This window comes from Bombus affinis, chromosome 4 (assembly GCF_024516045.1).
Source record: "Bombus affinis isolate iyBomAffi1 chromosome 4, iyBomAffi1.2, whole genome shotgun sequence".
Taxonomy (NCBI): Eukaryota; Metazoa; Arthropoda; class Insecta; order Hymenoptera; family Apidae; genus Bombus; species Bombus affinis.
The window spans coordinates 474,935-489,217 of record NC_066347.1 but is presented as its reverse complement, the minus strand read 5'-3'; the positions used below and the strand labels follow the sequence as shown (position 1 = coordinate 489,217).

Genomic DNA, 14,283 nt, shown 5'->3' with positions numbered 1-14,283 from the left:
AAGCAGCAATAGTAAGAAAAATACTACAACAGTAACAGAAAAATATATACCTTAGCAAGTAACAACCCGTCACACAAGTGCGAACGAAACCCTTTGAATAATGAGTGAATATCAAGTTTGAATAATAAGGATTTAATAATATGACATTACAAAAAAAGAATATAAAGATATATTAGGGATTGTACTGATGACGAACGACACAAGAACAAAGTAAACCAAATTCAACAAAACAAAAGTATTATGTCTTAAACAATCAAACGTAACAGTCAAAACAAAATTATTCAACGCGAAACCTGTACTCTCGTCAAATTCACAAACACTTTTCCATCGAAGTGAACCTAATATCAGAATATAGGATAACAGGAAGCTAAGGTAGTGGCGTGAAACTCGTAGCTTCCGATTTTCGCGGAAAGAATTGGGCGTAATGAGTCTTAAAACACGATTATCCAATCGCGTCGTAAGCGAACGGTGGTAGTAAGGATTTTTCGTAGCTAGAAGAGATATCGAGCCGGTTCAGTTAGATCCGTGGTAGAATTCTTGTTCCGATACAAGGCGCCGACTATCAACGATATTTTCCAACGAGGGGTAAGAGCGGCGCGAGGCAGCGATGCATGCCGAAACTGCATAAAATAGCTGTTCTTCGTATTTCACGGCGTTCAGAGGACGATAAAATATTCTCCGGAGTACACTTTGCCTGGAATTTCATTCGTCGTTTGGAGCTGCCACGTATTACGGCACGTAATATACCAAAGGGAGTCGTTGTTGCGTCTGACAGGCCGGTGCACGAGTTTTGAAAAGGTCATCCGAACCTCCGAGGAATTCATATTAGACAACCGCGCGTGCGAACAACTCAACAGCTTGACAAGATGATTACCGTACAATTTGCGACATTTCATCGGAGGATTATGCCTACGATTGAACAGTGCCACTCAGATTCGACTATTCCGCAACGCGCACGCGATCGATGACTTACAGAGTAGCCTTAACCAGATTCTACGAAATCTTCTCATCCGTCAGAAGGTAATTTTTGTATAATTTTTAACAATCGCTGTGTATGTGTGATAATGCCTTAATCTCTTAATAGAAGGTAACGAGTTAAACTGTCGACCGAGTATTTTGTTTTTTTTTTTTTTCGAAATAGATTATACATTTCCTAAGTAGATTTAGTCACAAGTTTAAGTATATTTACAATACATATACAAGTTTAAGTAAGTATTTATTAGGAAAAAATAAACATTTTAATGGACTAATATATTAATAAAAATAATAAAATTATTATAATAAAAGGCAACTTACGATGCAAATGAATGTACTACATATGTTTTATAAGATATATACATATCTTAGTCTATAAAGTCATAATGATCAAGGACTAAACTAAATACGATTTATGTCTCGCTGCATTAGATGGTCAAATAATACTAGATATTTCAGTACATCGTGATCTTTATATTCGTAACACACATCAGAATATACACATCGAACGAATGTTCTAACAATAATAAACGTCATGAACTTTCCACGTAAGCCACTGAATGTCAGAATTCGTTTACTCAAATTCGATTTTTCATAGAAACGTAAACATCTTTCACAAGCAAAGAAATGAAAAATATATGGTTGAAGCGATATAAACACTCCGATCGTTCTTCGCCATCGAATATTCTTTTTGAAACGCGCTCTGTTTAGTCAGAATATGCCGCTTCATCATTCGTCAAAAACCCAGTCCCTAAAGATTTATTTTTGTTATAACAATAATAAAGAATGAAAAGAAGAAAAACAATATTTTCTTTCCCATCACTGTCATATCAATTATTAAAAGATAAAGAAGTTAACTTTTTCCAAGACATATTTTTATATATAAAATTATGGATAGCATACAGGTAGAGCTATATAAATTAAATATTCAGTATAACAGTTATTTATAAATGTTTAATATTTTCTACGTAAGCAACGAAATATGAATTTTGTTCAATTAATTTACCTATTTGAAACACTGTGCATCTTCACGAAATTCTCATAACTAAACTGCGAATTTTTATATATAACGGCGCAAAGATGCCCCGGATATAAATAGTATATAAAAATGTGTAAAATATAATACTCATAACGATATCAAATAATTTTTACCTAGATTATATTTTATCAGTAACATTCATAAAAATATGAATTTGCATCAATATCTGCAAAATTTATTGAATCATATTTGTCAAATTTAACGCGTGGTTAAAACGTGAATATCAATGAATCAGTTCTTTTATAGCCATCTGAAATAGATCGATCTTAAGTCATTAATTCCGTGAGCAATAGTTCAAATGGAAAATCCGCGCGGGAATTGGTTCCTTCGATGTAGCAATCCGTTATTTGGGTTACTTTCGATGACGATTCAATGACGATTTCAAAGACGAAATCGTGCAACCTTCGAAAAGAAATCCTTGTTTAAAATCATAAACGCATTCCAACGTCGAGGAATAGATGAATGAAACACGGAACGCGATACTGTTTCATAATTAAACGTCACCCTTGTTCGTTACGTTAATTGACAAACTTGCTATCATTTTGTGGTTGCTATTTTGTATGCATGCGTGAATCTGGTCTTCTCCTTCGTTCGTATAATAAAACTGAGAAGTTTGTTTAAAAAAGTTACACGCGAAAATATGAAAAAATCAAATTAAAAAAAGATAATCGTGTTAAAGAAGAATTTGTTGCTTTATAATTGGTAATTTCTTCGTTATCTCATTATTTCAGTTTATTTCAGTAAACGAAAAATATAACGTTTAGTATTAATGAAATTTGTTTGATATATATCGTTTGTCATTTCGAAATTTGAAAAATTTTGTTAGCATTTGTTTATTTTTATCGAAGCAACTATCACAGAAATAGAAGAAATACGAATCAAATACAAGAATTGGTAAAGTAAATGAATATTAGTGAAAGTATTTTATATGAAGAAGACTCCTTTTATAATCAAAAATGTCTATTTTCTATTTCTACTCAAATTTTATACTATCACATATATAAAAACAACAGTACTACGATATTTAAAAAATAGTCCAAGTAACTGTCAGTGTAATGTTTGAACAATAGCGTATTAAAGAATTTTCAAGTAACAATCAACATTAACCTAGTATTACCTATTAATCAACATTAATCTAAAATCAGCCTTAACCTACTAATATCTATAACATATTGACCTGCTGTTAACTTACTATTCACATAAAACAATTTTATTAAACAAATTTTTATACAGCTCCTATTTTCTTCCTATAAAAAATGTCAAACCCCATATTCATGGCTCTCCTTGTAATCAAAATGCTTTTAATCACACAAATTTCACACTGTTGTCATAAATCGTAAATGAATGTAACTAGTGGTCACCATAAAAAGGAAAAAAATAAAACATTTGTCGCCGAACAATTACTACTTGTATTACTAAAAGGTGGCTTAATTTTTTGATGACAACTCCTGAGGACGATAAAGTTTTATCGAATTTGATCCGTGTACTCACCGTATGGAAGAACAAATCCACAGAAGAGCGATATGGAACAAAGGAGCCACAGGAAATTCGCACTTTTCTCGGTACACATGGCGCGATGCACACAGTTATCGGCTGTTTTCAAACACCCGTGCCGTATCGCGCGGCCACTCTCGTGGCTCTGAGAGTTCCCCGTTAGATTTCGAGTTTGAATCTCGGTCCTTCTCTGTCTTACGCTCTTCATCTCGCACGCAGCCTCAGAAAGCGGTCCAGCGCCTGCTCGCTGACAATATTCCGGATAAAATAATCCGAACAGAGGGCACCACTATTCAAGCATGTTCATCTGTACCGACAAAGCAGATAAAAGGTGGTAACTGTTTCCATAGAGAACTACAGAATAATGCTGATTTTGCTAAATGATTGTTTTATAAAATAGGATTATAAATAGTACTAACAAGCTACAGCTCGCCAAAATACATAGTATGTTGCAATAAACAACACAATCTTTGAATGGATCTCCTTCGTTGATGGGTTGGCTTCCAATATTATCAACTGAACATAGAATAAAATTAGGATTATAACACCCCTAGCGGTTAGAATTAAAATCTACTACTATCAAAGAGAATTCTGAAATCTGATGATTCTGAGATCAGAGCTCTGAATTTTAAAAACTCTAAACTCTGTTATTTGGAGATACTAAAGTTTAAATCTATGAGTGTGAGGCCTAAAAGCTAAGATCTAGAAATTCTGAGGTAGTTTTTAATTAGAACTTAAAGATCTAGGTTTTGATAGTTTTAAAATCTAGGGTCTGGATTTGGTATCTGGGGGATTGTGGTTGGTAATCTGGAATCTAGGCATCTGCAATTTGGAGTCTGGGAATTTTTTAAATAATTGAGGCCTGGTGGTCTTAATATCCATGAATTCTAGAATATCTGGAAATCAGTTATTGCAGTCTTGTAGTGTAAATTTGAGATTTCAATTTAAGACCTGGAGATTAAGTATATGTTATAATATTTGGTACTGTCATTAATAGAATTCCAGTTTTATTCTACATTGTATCGATAACATTGATACAAGAGTTCAAAAAATTCGCAACTCTCCAAATCTAAAACTAATATATGTATAGTACAAAAAATGCTAATATAATATTAGGTTATAAACAAGACTAGTTAGGCTTACTTTATAACTTATCCGTATTTCGCCTATCATGATAATACGTCATTTTGCGCAACAACGCCATAGAAGTAAAAATAAATCAATGCCACCAATTCTGCTTTGTATTCTCATAGTAACTTTATTTTTTACATAATCTACATTTACAGTATACATGTAACTACAAAATTTTTCTTTGTAAAATGTATGACGTAAAAAATGTTAACGCAAGAAATATTTCTCATTCTTAATCAACGATTATTTAAACATTTAACTAACATTATTGCCATGATGTTGCACATCATATTATAATACATTATTGCTATCATCACCAATCCATTTACATTACCATTACGATATCTACAACTATCAGGACCCAACTTAATTATTTCATATGATACCACTATTAGCTGTGAAATTCTGCGTCAGCTAAAACGCATAAAATTTTTGCACACGTGTAATATGACATTACATCCGCACCGCAGCATCGTGAACCTCAGCGCCAAACCCGATAGTCTATTATCAGCTATCATGTATGGGCCACATCGGCCGAAATCGATATTCGCTATCGATCGGTAAAGATTCGACTAATGGAGAGTCCCGTCAACGGTGACGTCCAGGAAGAAATAAAAAACACTCTACGTAGAGAGGCCAATGTTAAACGTCGACGTCCTCATTCGTGACACCTAACTTTGGTATACAACCATACGAGCCTTTGATATCGATCCTCTGGCAGCTCGGTTCTCTCGACTACGACAGCGACGCAAGCTCAACTCGGAACGAGGATCCCTCGCGGTAGAGGGGTGATTTGTCCTCCCTTTCGTTACCGCTACGAACTCCCTCTTCCCTCCCCTCCTCCCAACCTTTTCCCTCACCCCGTTAGCTTGCAGCCCCCCTCACCTTCTGTGTTTCTTTCTCTCCTTCTTTCTCTCGCATCCTCACGAGGAGGAGAACGAGAAGCAGGAAAGATGAGCAATCAAGAGGACCTCGACTATTACATCATGTTCCCGTCGTTTCCGCCGTCCCCGAAGGATCCAACGTTAACCACCGGTAGTCAGGATCAACGTGAAGAGTTCGTATTCGTTTACAAGGAGGACAAACGACCGGTAATAGTGCTACTAGGATGGGCCGGCTGTCAAGACAAATATCTGGCCAAGTACAGCGCAATTTACGAAGAAAAGAGGTACTGATGTTTTGCAAAACTAGCCCTCCCCCCTTTTAACCGTTTCTTCTTTTCCGATTAATTTCTCTCTTCTTGCTTTTTCATTCTTTCGTATAACTGGAAGTTGAGAATGAGAATATAGATAATAGTTTTTACGCGATGGTCCGTAATGATAGATTTTGTGGAGTAACAGTTTGATGAGCAAATGTTAAAGTAGGAGGATGGATATACGTAGTGCACGCATGTATTTTTTATGACAAATTATTGGAAGAAAATGTAGAATTAAGTGTCATGTAGTTCATGAAACTGTTGATAAGACATAGTAGAAAATGCCGGCAATATCATGCCGATGATACTTGTTTATTTAATCAATAACAATTTAGAATTTGACTTCCAAAATGAATTTTTCTACTTATTCGAATTCCTAGTGAATGTTGTTGTATTATTAGAATCTATAGTTAGCAACCAATAACTCAATCATACTTTACAATTACTAAAACATATAATAATATAATATTATACAAGTCAATAATTAATTAATCATAAACGTTATTTTGAATCAATAATAGAAGATATATTCTATGCATTTATGTTTATATTATTTTTCTATGAAATACTTTTATAGTAAGTAATTTATTATACCATCCGTACATTTCAATGTTTTTGGATATAAAACAGTATAAGTCAAACGATAACCTAATAATCTGTAAAATATATTATATTATATACTTCTATATAGTAGAGATTTACAAATTATTTAATACATATCGATAAATAATGTTCCTTTCTCAAGCTGCATCACACTACGATACACGGCACCAGTAGAATGTCTATTTTGGCGAAGAGACAAGATGCCTCATATTGGCAAACGGTTGATCCAGGTAATCACAGACAAGAGTTTAGATCAACACCCGATATTCTTCCATGTCTTCAGTAACGGCGGCGCGTTTCTATATCAACATGTAAGCCTTGCGATGCAACAAGCTAACTCACCGCTTAAGGTAAAAAATACTGTTACCTTTCACCTTTTCAATATTCTCTACATCATTGCTTCACATAATATACATTAACATTGAAATTCTAGGTCAAAGGAGTGATATTTGATAGCGCACCGGGAGAAAGAAGATTAACCGCTCTTTTCAAAGCAATTAGCGCAATCATCGGCGGACATCCACTTACGAACATACCAATGTCCTTCCTCATTACGATCTTCCTCTCTATACTTTGGTTTTTAGAGGTATTAATAAAGATATTACTGGACTATGGATTTTTATACATTTTGCGAAATTTAATAATTAAATATAATATTTAGTGGATAAAATAAATCCCTATCTAGGTTCCATTTCTTTGTTATATTCATAAAAATATAAATTTAATTAATAAAAGTCCGTAGTTTAGACATTACATTCCTTTTGTATCGAATTTATTAGTATTACCAATTTAAATCTTGATTTAGGTGATCGCTCACGCCCTTGGACGTGGTTATCCGGTGCAAACGAACCCAATCGGTCTTGCAGAAGAATCCTATTCTTGGCCGCAATTGTTTCTTTATTCAAACGCTGACACTTTAATTCCAGCAGCGGTATGTATATCCTTGACATAATAGTTAATTGCAAGAATCCAGACTAAATATATTTGTATTTTATTCTTTTATATGAACTTATATATTATACTTGTTCGTATTTCAAGGACGTCGAGAAATTCGCCAGTCGACGAGCAGAACGTGGTGTACGAGTGCAGCTGGTACTTTTCACCAATTCTCCGCACGTGAAGCATTACGCTACATATCGTGATGCCTACGTAAATACAGTTTGTAGTTTCATCCACGAATGCCTGACGTCACCAAATTTAGAATGCCTGGAATTGCCTCAGAATCACGGTATAGAAAATAATTCCCGGAATTACGTCACTATGCCAAGTCTTACCAAAAGAGTTGTGCTACCTCATGAGGCTACTAAGTTAAATTAGAAAAAAACAGATGGAATATTGATAATATAACATTATTTGAGTAGCAATATGATCGATGGAAGAGTCGTGTTCCGTACAATTTTACATGTACGATTATACGCAAACAAAAGTGGACAAACTGGAAGACTAAGAGGGTCGGCGTATTGTTTGATTTTCATCGTCGAACTTCATATGTTTGAATATATGACACTCATTTTCTATACAGCGTTGAGTCTTGACATCATTACGAAAATCTTATTCGTATTGATATTAATATGTAGTGAAAAATGTCAGCTACTCAAAAAAGTGCATTTCATATAAAATAAATTTTTATTAGAATAATTTTGTTTGTAATATATTTTATCAAATACTGTCGTCCTTATTTGTTGTTAAATAATCATTATAAAAAATATAAATCATTTAAAAATAGATTTACGTGCACAAATATGATATATAGATAATATTTAAACATTACAGCACAGAAAGCTTTCAAATTTAATTTTAAGCAATTTGATATATGTTTATACAAAACTCAACGTTGATTCACGTGTAAAGATGAATTAATCTTTAATTTTTTGTAGAAATTTTAAAAACTAAACTGAGCTCGACCTCTCTTTCTTCCTTTTGTCCTCTTATACTCATTCTACTTCCGCTTGGTATTTCCTTTGTATCTTCCAGTTTCTTCCTTCGCTATGTGTTCTTGAACGTCAATGTGCCTGAACTTCACAAATCGACACAATTGCGTTCCTTTCGAGAATAAAAGAAAGAAAGTACACATTCGAGTAGTTATTCGACGGTGTACAAGTATACGCAAGTACAATTTTGAATTTCCAGAAAGTAAATGGAATAATGTTGCAATACACCCCAAATTTCCATGTTTGAAATATTTCGTAACCTCGTATAGTGAATTAAAATAGAAACTCTAGATGCACTTGACAGCGAATTAAGGTGAAAAATTGGAAATTAGAAACCTAGACGCTTGTTAATGTGATCGAAGTGCGCACAAGAAATATACGTTATTAATTGAAATCTCGAGGGATCAATCTCACGATGTTTCAATTTCAACGTAAAAAAGTTCTCGCACAAAAGGATCAAGCTGGTCTTGATTTAGCTTTCAATTTAATTGCGATTGTAATTAAGTATCAATGAAACAGAGGAATTTTCTTGTATCTCTCCTTATCAAATAATGTTATGTCTCTACATAAAGTACACAGCACACATATACATCACGTGCACGCGCGCACGACACAACAAACACATATATATACATAATATATAAATATATTTTGATCTGTCGATTAGTTACAAATAAAGACTGATAAATATACATGATTTGTTGTTTTTTTACAGACGTATAGTTGTTAAGTGAATGAAATAATTAATATTTAATATACATTTATGTCTTTTTCAGCTAGAATATGAAATATGAAATTTTTGTTTCATGAAATAGAAATATTTAATATCAACTAGTAATACATTTATGAAATCTTTCTATAAAATGTAAAAGCGTTATTTTTCCTAACATCTTCTTCGTTGAATTTATGTATTACGAATTTTAAAAATCAAATTAGTAGTAATAGCCTATAATAGTAGCTTATTAACTTAATTATTTGCACATGATACAAAATAAGAAAATATTATAATAATAATTCATTTTATTTTCAAAATTTTCTTTTACAGATAAAACTTTAAAAATAATAAAAAGTTGGAGCAATTAGATGGCCTTATATTGTTGATATATTCATTGTTGTCATTTTTAAAACTATGTACAATTGAAAAAGTTTATATAATTTATCTCAAGTATAATAATCTTCATCACTAGAAACTTCTTGCAAATTTCCATAACAACCAATCTTTCTTCTAATTAAATCCCCCCATAAAACATTGGTATTACAAATAGGGCAAGTACCTTCAATTGGTAAAATCATATTGTCTTTACGAAATAATTGTGCCAAACAAATTAAATGAGCTATTAATGAACAGCTAGGTTTTATACAGCTAACTGCTTGTTTTCCTTCTAAAGGTGCATTACAAATAGAACAGATTATAGATGATTCATCCAATGTTTCTATTGTATCATTTGTCTTCTTAATCTTTTTAGAAATTACTTTTCCATGGCACATAGGCATATGCATTGGAGCTGAAACATAGCTAGAGTACTTTTCAAAGAACTCATAATCTAGCCAACGAATTGTTAAAGGTAAACGGCACCAAGGTCCAACTTTTAACATATTTGACAGAACCAGAAAGCAAAATTCAATTACTTTCTGTTGTGATTTTTTCTTAGGTACATGTTTCAAACGGCGACTAATATGAGGGTGTTGCCAAGCCCACTCAAACTAAAAATAAAAACAAATTAAACTTTAAATGCAAAAATTACTGATAGAGAGCTACATAATTCCTTTTTTATAAAATTAAATGAACGTACCCTAAGGGCGGATGTATTATTTGGAAAGCCATGAATGATTAATACCATATTCCTAAAAGGAAACAAAATATCTTTTTTACAACTTACATGCAATTAACATAACAAAGAATAGCATATTTTATGGTTATTTAAAAATTATATAATTACCATGGCCCTTTATTACTTGTTTTCCACGCACCTCCATATTCTTTTCCAGCATTATGTTTCTTAAGTCGACGACAAGGATCAACTGTATATCCTATGTATGTTCTTCCCTTATATTTTGGATTCATACAATATAGCAAATATACACCATAAAAGTGCTCTATAACTTCTGCGTTTTCCATCTTCAAATTAACTAGTATAATACATTAAACTACACAAAATTTACAGTAAATTTGAATAATAAAATAACTACATCAGAGTACAATAAATATTTAGTGTCATGTTACCAAAATAAAATCATAGAAAAAAATTAATTTTATAATTTTATTATCATTTCATTATTTACTCTCTTCCTATTATTTATTAATGCAGTTACAAATAAATAATGAATTATAAAGATTAATGTATATAATTGACCATGTTAACCTAATATCCCATGTAACAAATTCAAACCTAACCGAATTTAATATTATCAAAATTAGGTTACTTATAGATGTCAGATAATGCTATCGAAAGAATGTAAACACGATGATTAGCAATAAAGACTTATAACATATTATTATACATATGTATTTCATGAAATAGATACTGAATTAAAAAAACATATAATTCAAAAATTTGTTCAATAACACAAATAAAAGTGTACAAATCTACGACTAGCACACTAATAATATTACAGTTAATAAATAGTACATATGTATATATATATATATATATGTATTATCAGGTATTATATTTCCTTTCTTAAAAAATAAGTAAATTTATGTACTACATAATAGATTATTATATTTTGTATATATATAAACACGAATAAAAATTTAAAAAGTTTTTATTGTAGCACGTTGTTTAAAATCAAAAATGTGTAATGTTTATTTGCATGAATATTAAACTTTTTAAAATTTGCATTTATATACCTATAAATTTTTTCATTTTTACATATCCATTTATATCTTTGTTTCTAAAATTTTTCCTCATTTATAAATTTACATTATACAAGCTAAATTGTATATGTACTAATTTTCTTCCCATATATAACATTATTATTGCAAGTTATTACATCCCTCTCAATCAGGAAATAAATCAGAATGAAACTAGTATTTTGACGTCATTACCGCATCAAGAATAAAATATTTTATTGAAAGACGCAAGCGCTGTGACACTAAATTCCATAGTTTATCAGACAGGTGTATTTTTCACGGTTGTAAGTTTTATTTCGTGTTAAGAAGAAGAAATCGCGAATGGAGATAAATCAGAATAGACCAACAATAACGATCGGTTTCTCCGGGAATGTAATTGAAAGCGCCGCGTATTTAGTTGCAGCACTGTCGAAATTACGCTTTGATCTTGATTGGACACAAACCAGAAGAGATCTGTACGCGAGGATCCAGTAAGAATGGCTGCCGTTTTTAGAAGATTCAGAGCCGTGCAGATCACGGTGATCGGCAAAACTAAACTACCGTCATTTGTTACCAGCCGGTAGGCGATCACGACTGCAAAACTTTGAAGAGCCCTTTTTTCATATGTTTCGTGTATAATCTACGCGAGCTAGTATATAAACGGCGGCTTTTTAGGGCAATAGCCACATCGTGTGTGTTGTAGATCTTTTGCAAGGTCATCGATCCGACAGGATATCAGCGAAGGATGGATAAACAAGCTTTTCGTAAGAAAAATCGAGCCAACCAAAGAGTCTCATTCAAGGATGCTGTCAGATAAAGGAGTTATTTACGCCTTGCACACGCACAATATTCGACCCGATTCCATTGATAAATATTTGACCAATTAGTAAGTTAATTTTGTTTTCATTTTCTTTATCTTAATGTCAAGTCGTATGTTTAAATCATAAACATGTTTAGAATACTCGCATAAAAATTCTTTCAAAATTCTTTTTTTTTTGAAGTTTCAAAAAAATATTAGATTTTGTTTATGTCGCAGAATTGGCATGCACAGAGAATTATTTATATTAGGAAAATTATATGGGGACATGTTTGTATTTTGGAATATTACAGTGAAGAGATTGTTAACATTATAAACTCCAAGAAATCTGAATTGAAATTGGAGCTAGTTGGTTCATGGACTGTCGTAGCTGGTGATATCGATCAAGCGTTGCATCTATGGCGATACTCTGGTGGCTATGATAGTGTTGACCGCACACAAATTGAATTGTCTAAAGAAGGGGTATGAGAATTAAATAAATTTATTTATACACAATAATATAAAACAAAAATTTCATATATTATCTTATTATTTATTGTTATATGATAATTATATGTTATATATAATATTGTTTACTCTCAGGCATATCAACAATTATTCAAAGAGAATGGCAAATATCTACGGTCACGTTATTTACAATATTTATTGGCATTTAGCTATTGGCCTCCTCTTACAAAACGAAATGGTTCGAATATATATGAAATACGTAGTTATAGGTTACAACCTGGTACTATGATTGAATGGGGTAATAATTGGGCAAAAGCCATCAATTATAGACGTAACAACAATGAACCATTTGCTGGTTTCTTTTCACAAATTGGTAGATTATATAATGTCCATCATATTTGGTGTAGGTATTAATGTTAATATTATTTATGCATTCTTTATGTACCAGATTAACAATATGAATTATATATAATATTAATTCATAGAAAAAATATATATAATTTATATTAAATATATATAATCTATATGTTTTTAAAAATAAAAGACATGTTCATTTCCAGGCTACAAAAATCTTCAAGCACGAATGGAAACTCGTGAAAGTGCATGGAGATCTCCAGGATGGGATGAATGTGTTGCATATACTGTACCATTAATTAGGGAAACACATTCCCGTATATTAAGACCAACTAACTTTTCACCAACAAAATAAGATTTTATGTCCACAAATCTAAATGCATTTGTATAATACAATTTATTTCTTATGTTTACATTATAATGTAAAAATATTTGTTATATTATACATACTACGTTTATATAACTGTATAAAGTAAGCGCTCAATATGAAATGAAATGTAGCATTTTGTTGTATTGCAATTACTAAAATGTATTTTAATAAAATTTAAACTTCTTTGTTACTATAATGCTTCACGATATATTTTTATTGTCAGTTTTTAAATACATCTATATATTGATGAGTATATTAATCGTTGTATTTCTGAACATTTATCTATCTTCCTTTACTAAAATTTGCTACTTTTAATATTCACATAATGATTAATCAATAATTCAATAAAAATTATCTAATTTTAGTGAAATAGCTTATAATAAAAGAGGTATGGGAAGGTTACGAAATGCGAATAATTATTAAATATCGTTTATTTTTATTATCTGTTCATCAATCTAATCTGTTTAAAGTTTAAGTGATAAACATATCCTCCTCTCCAGTCATATAATTCAAAGGACATATTAATTTAATTAAACATGAAAATCGTGACAAACAAAAGCCAATTACAGATGTTAATTGCATTTTTTATCTAATTTTACCGTATTTTCCTTATAAAGATACTAGTCTTTAAACTTTATTAATTAAGCTATATAAATATATGTATATATATATGTATATATATATATATATATATGTGTGTGTGTGTAAAATAAAATGATAATTGTCATTGTAATAAAGAATATTATTATTGATAATTAGACTATTTTTCACATTAGAAAAATGTTTTATATATAAGCATATTTAGTATTTTCTCATCACTTAACACAATTAATAGTCAAATTAATTTAAAACACTTCAGCATTGCTTAAACTTTTACTATACTATACTATACTTTTACTATATTATTTTTAAAAACAATTTTTACCTCTATTTAATGCATCAAGTGCAGGAGTTAGAGTATATTATTCTGTATGTTACTTTTTCACATACTTTTTTAAATACAGAGTTAATGATTATCTTATGACCTACATCATATACTTTATAAAAATTTATTATGTTAATATCCTTTGTATGAAATCTTATATCATACAATA

At 31.1% G+C, this 14,283-nt stretch overlaps 4 protein-coding genes across 5 annotated transcripts in view; 2 read left to right on the top strand and 2 right to left on the bottom strand.

Moving 5' to 3' along the window:
* LOC126915452 (uncharacterized) overlaps positions 1–3,698 on the bottom strand; it is a 77,319-nt gene extending 73,621 nt beyond the window's left edge. The window contains exon 1 of one of the 2 annotated variants that reach the window (XM_050720143.1): positions 3,506–3,698. In XM_050720143.1, coding sequence (XP_050576100.1) covers positions 3,506–3,584 — 79 coding nt within the window. In that variant the 5' untranslated portion in view covers positions 3,585–3,698. The remainder of the gene's footprint in view (positions 1–3,505) is intronic. The other variant, XM_050720142.1, reaches the window with a different exon arrangement.
* A 1,710-nt stretch (positions 3,699–5,408) lies between these two features.
* Positions 5,409–9,060, top strand: LOC126915656 (transmembrane protein 53). Its single transcript, XM_050720520.1, has 5 exons — positions 5,409–5,807; positions 6,580–6,787; positions 6,871–7,023; positions 7,243–7,368; positions 7,476–9,060. Exons 1-5 carry the CDS (start codon positions 5,593–5,595, stop codon positions 7,752–7,754), a joined length of 981 nt encoding a protein of 326 aa, XP_050576477.1. The 5' UTR covers positions 5,409–5,592; the 3' UTR covers positions 7,755–9,060.
* Positions 9,061–9,370: 310 nt separating this feature from the next.
* Positions 9,371–10,999, bottom strand: LOC126915659 (structure-specific endonuclease subunit slx1). The gene is made up of 3 exons (XM_050720523.1): positions 10,309–10,999; positions 10,162–10,213; positions 9,371–10,072 (listed from the first exon to the last, which is right to left on the bottom strand). Exons 1-3 carry the CDS (start codon positions 10,485–10,487, stop codon positions 9,530–9,532), a joined length of 774 nt encoding a protein of 257 aa, XP_050576480.1. The 5' UTR covers positions 10,488–10,999; the 3' UTR covers positions 9,371–9,529.
* Positions 11,000–11,368: 369 nt separating this feature from the next.
* LOC126915657 (protein NipSnap) lies at positions 11,369–13,385 on the top strand. The gene is made up of 5 exons (XM_050720521.1): positions 11,369–11,781; positions 11,905–12,087; positions 12,312–12,480; positions 12,601–12,868; positions 13,026–13,385. The coding sequence occupies exons 1-5, from the start codon at positions 11,699–11,701 to the stop codon at positions 13,172–13,174; spliced, it is 852 nt and encodes a 283-aa protein (XP_050576478.1). The 5' UTR covers positions 11,369–11,698; the 3' UTR covers positions 13,175–13,385.
* Positions 13,386–14,283: the final 898 nt, after the last annotated feature.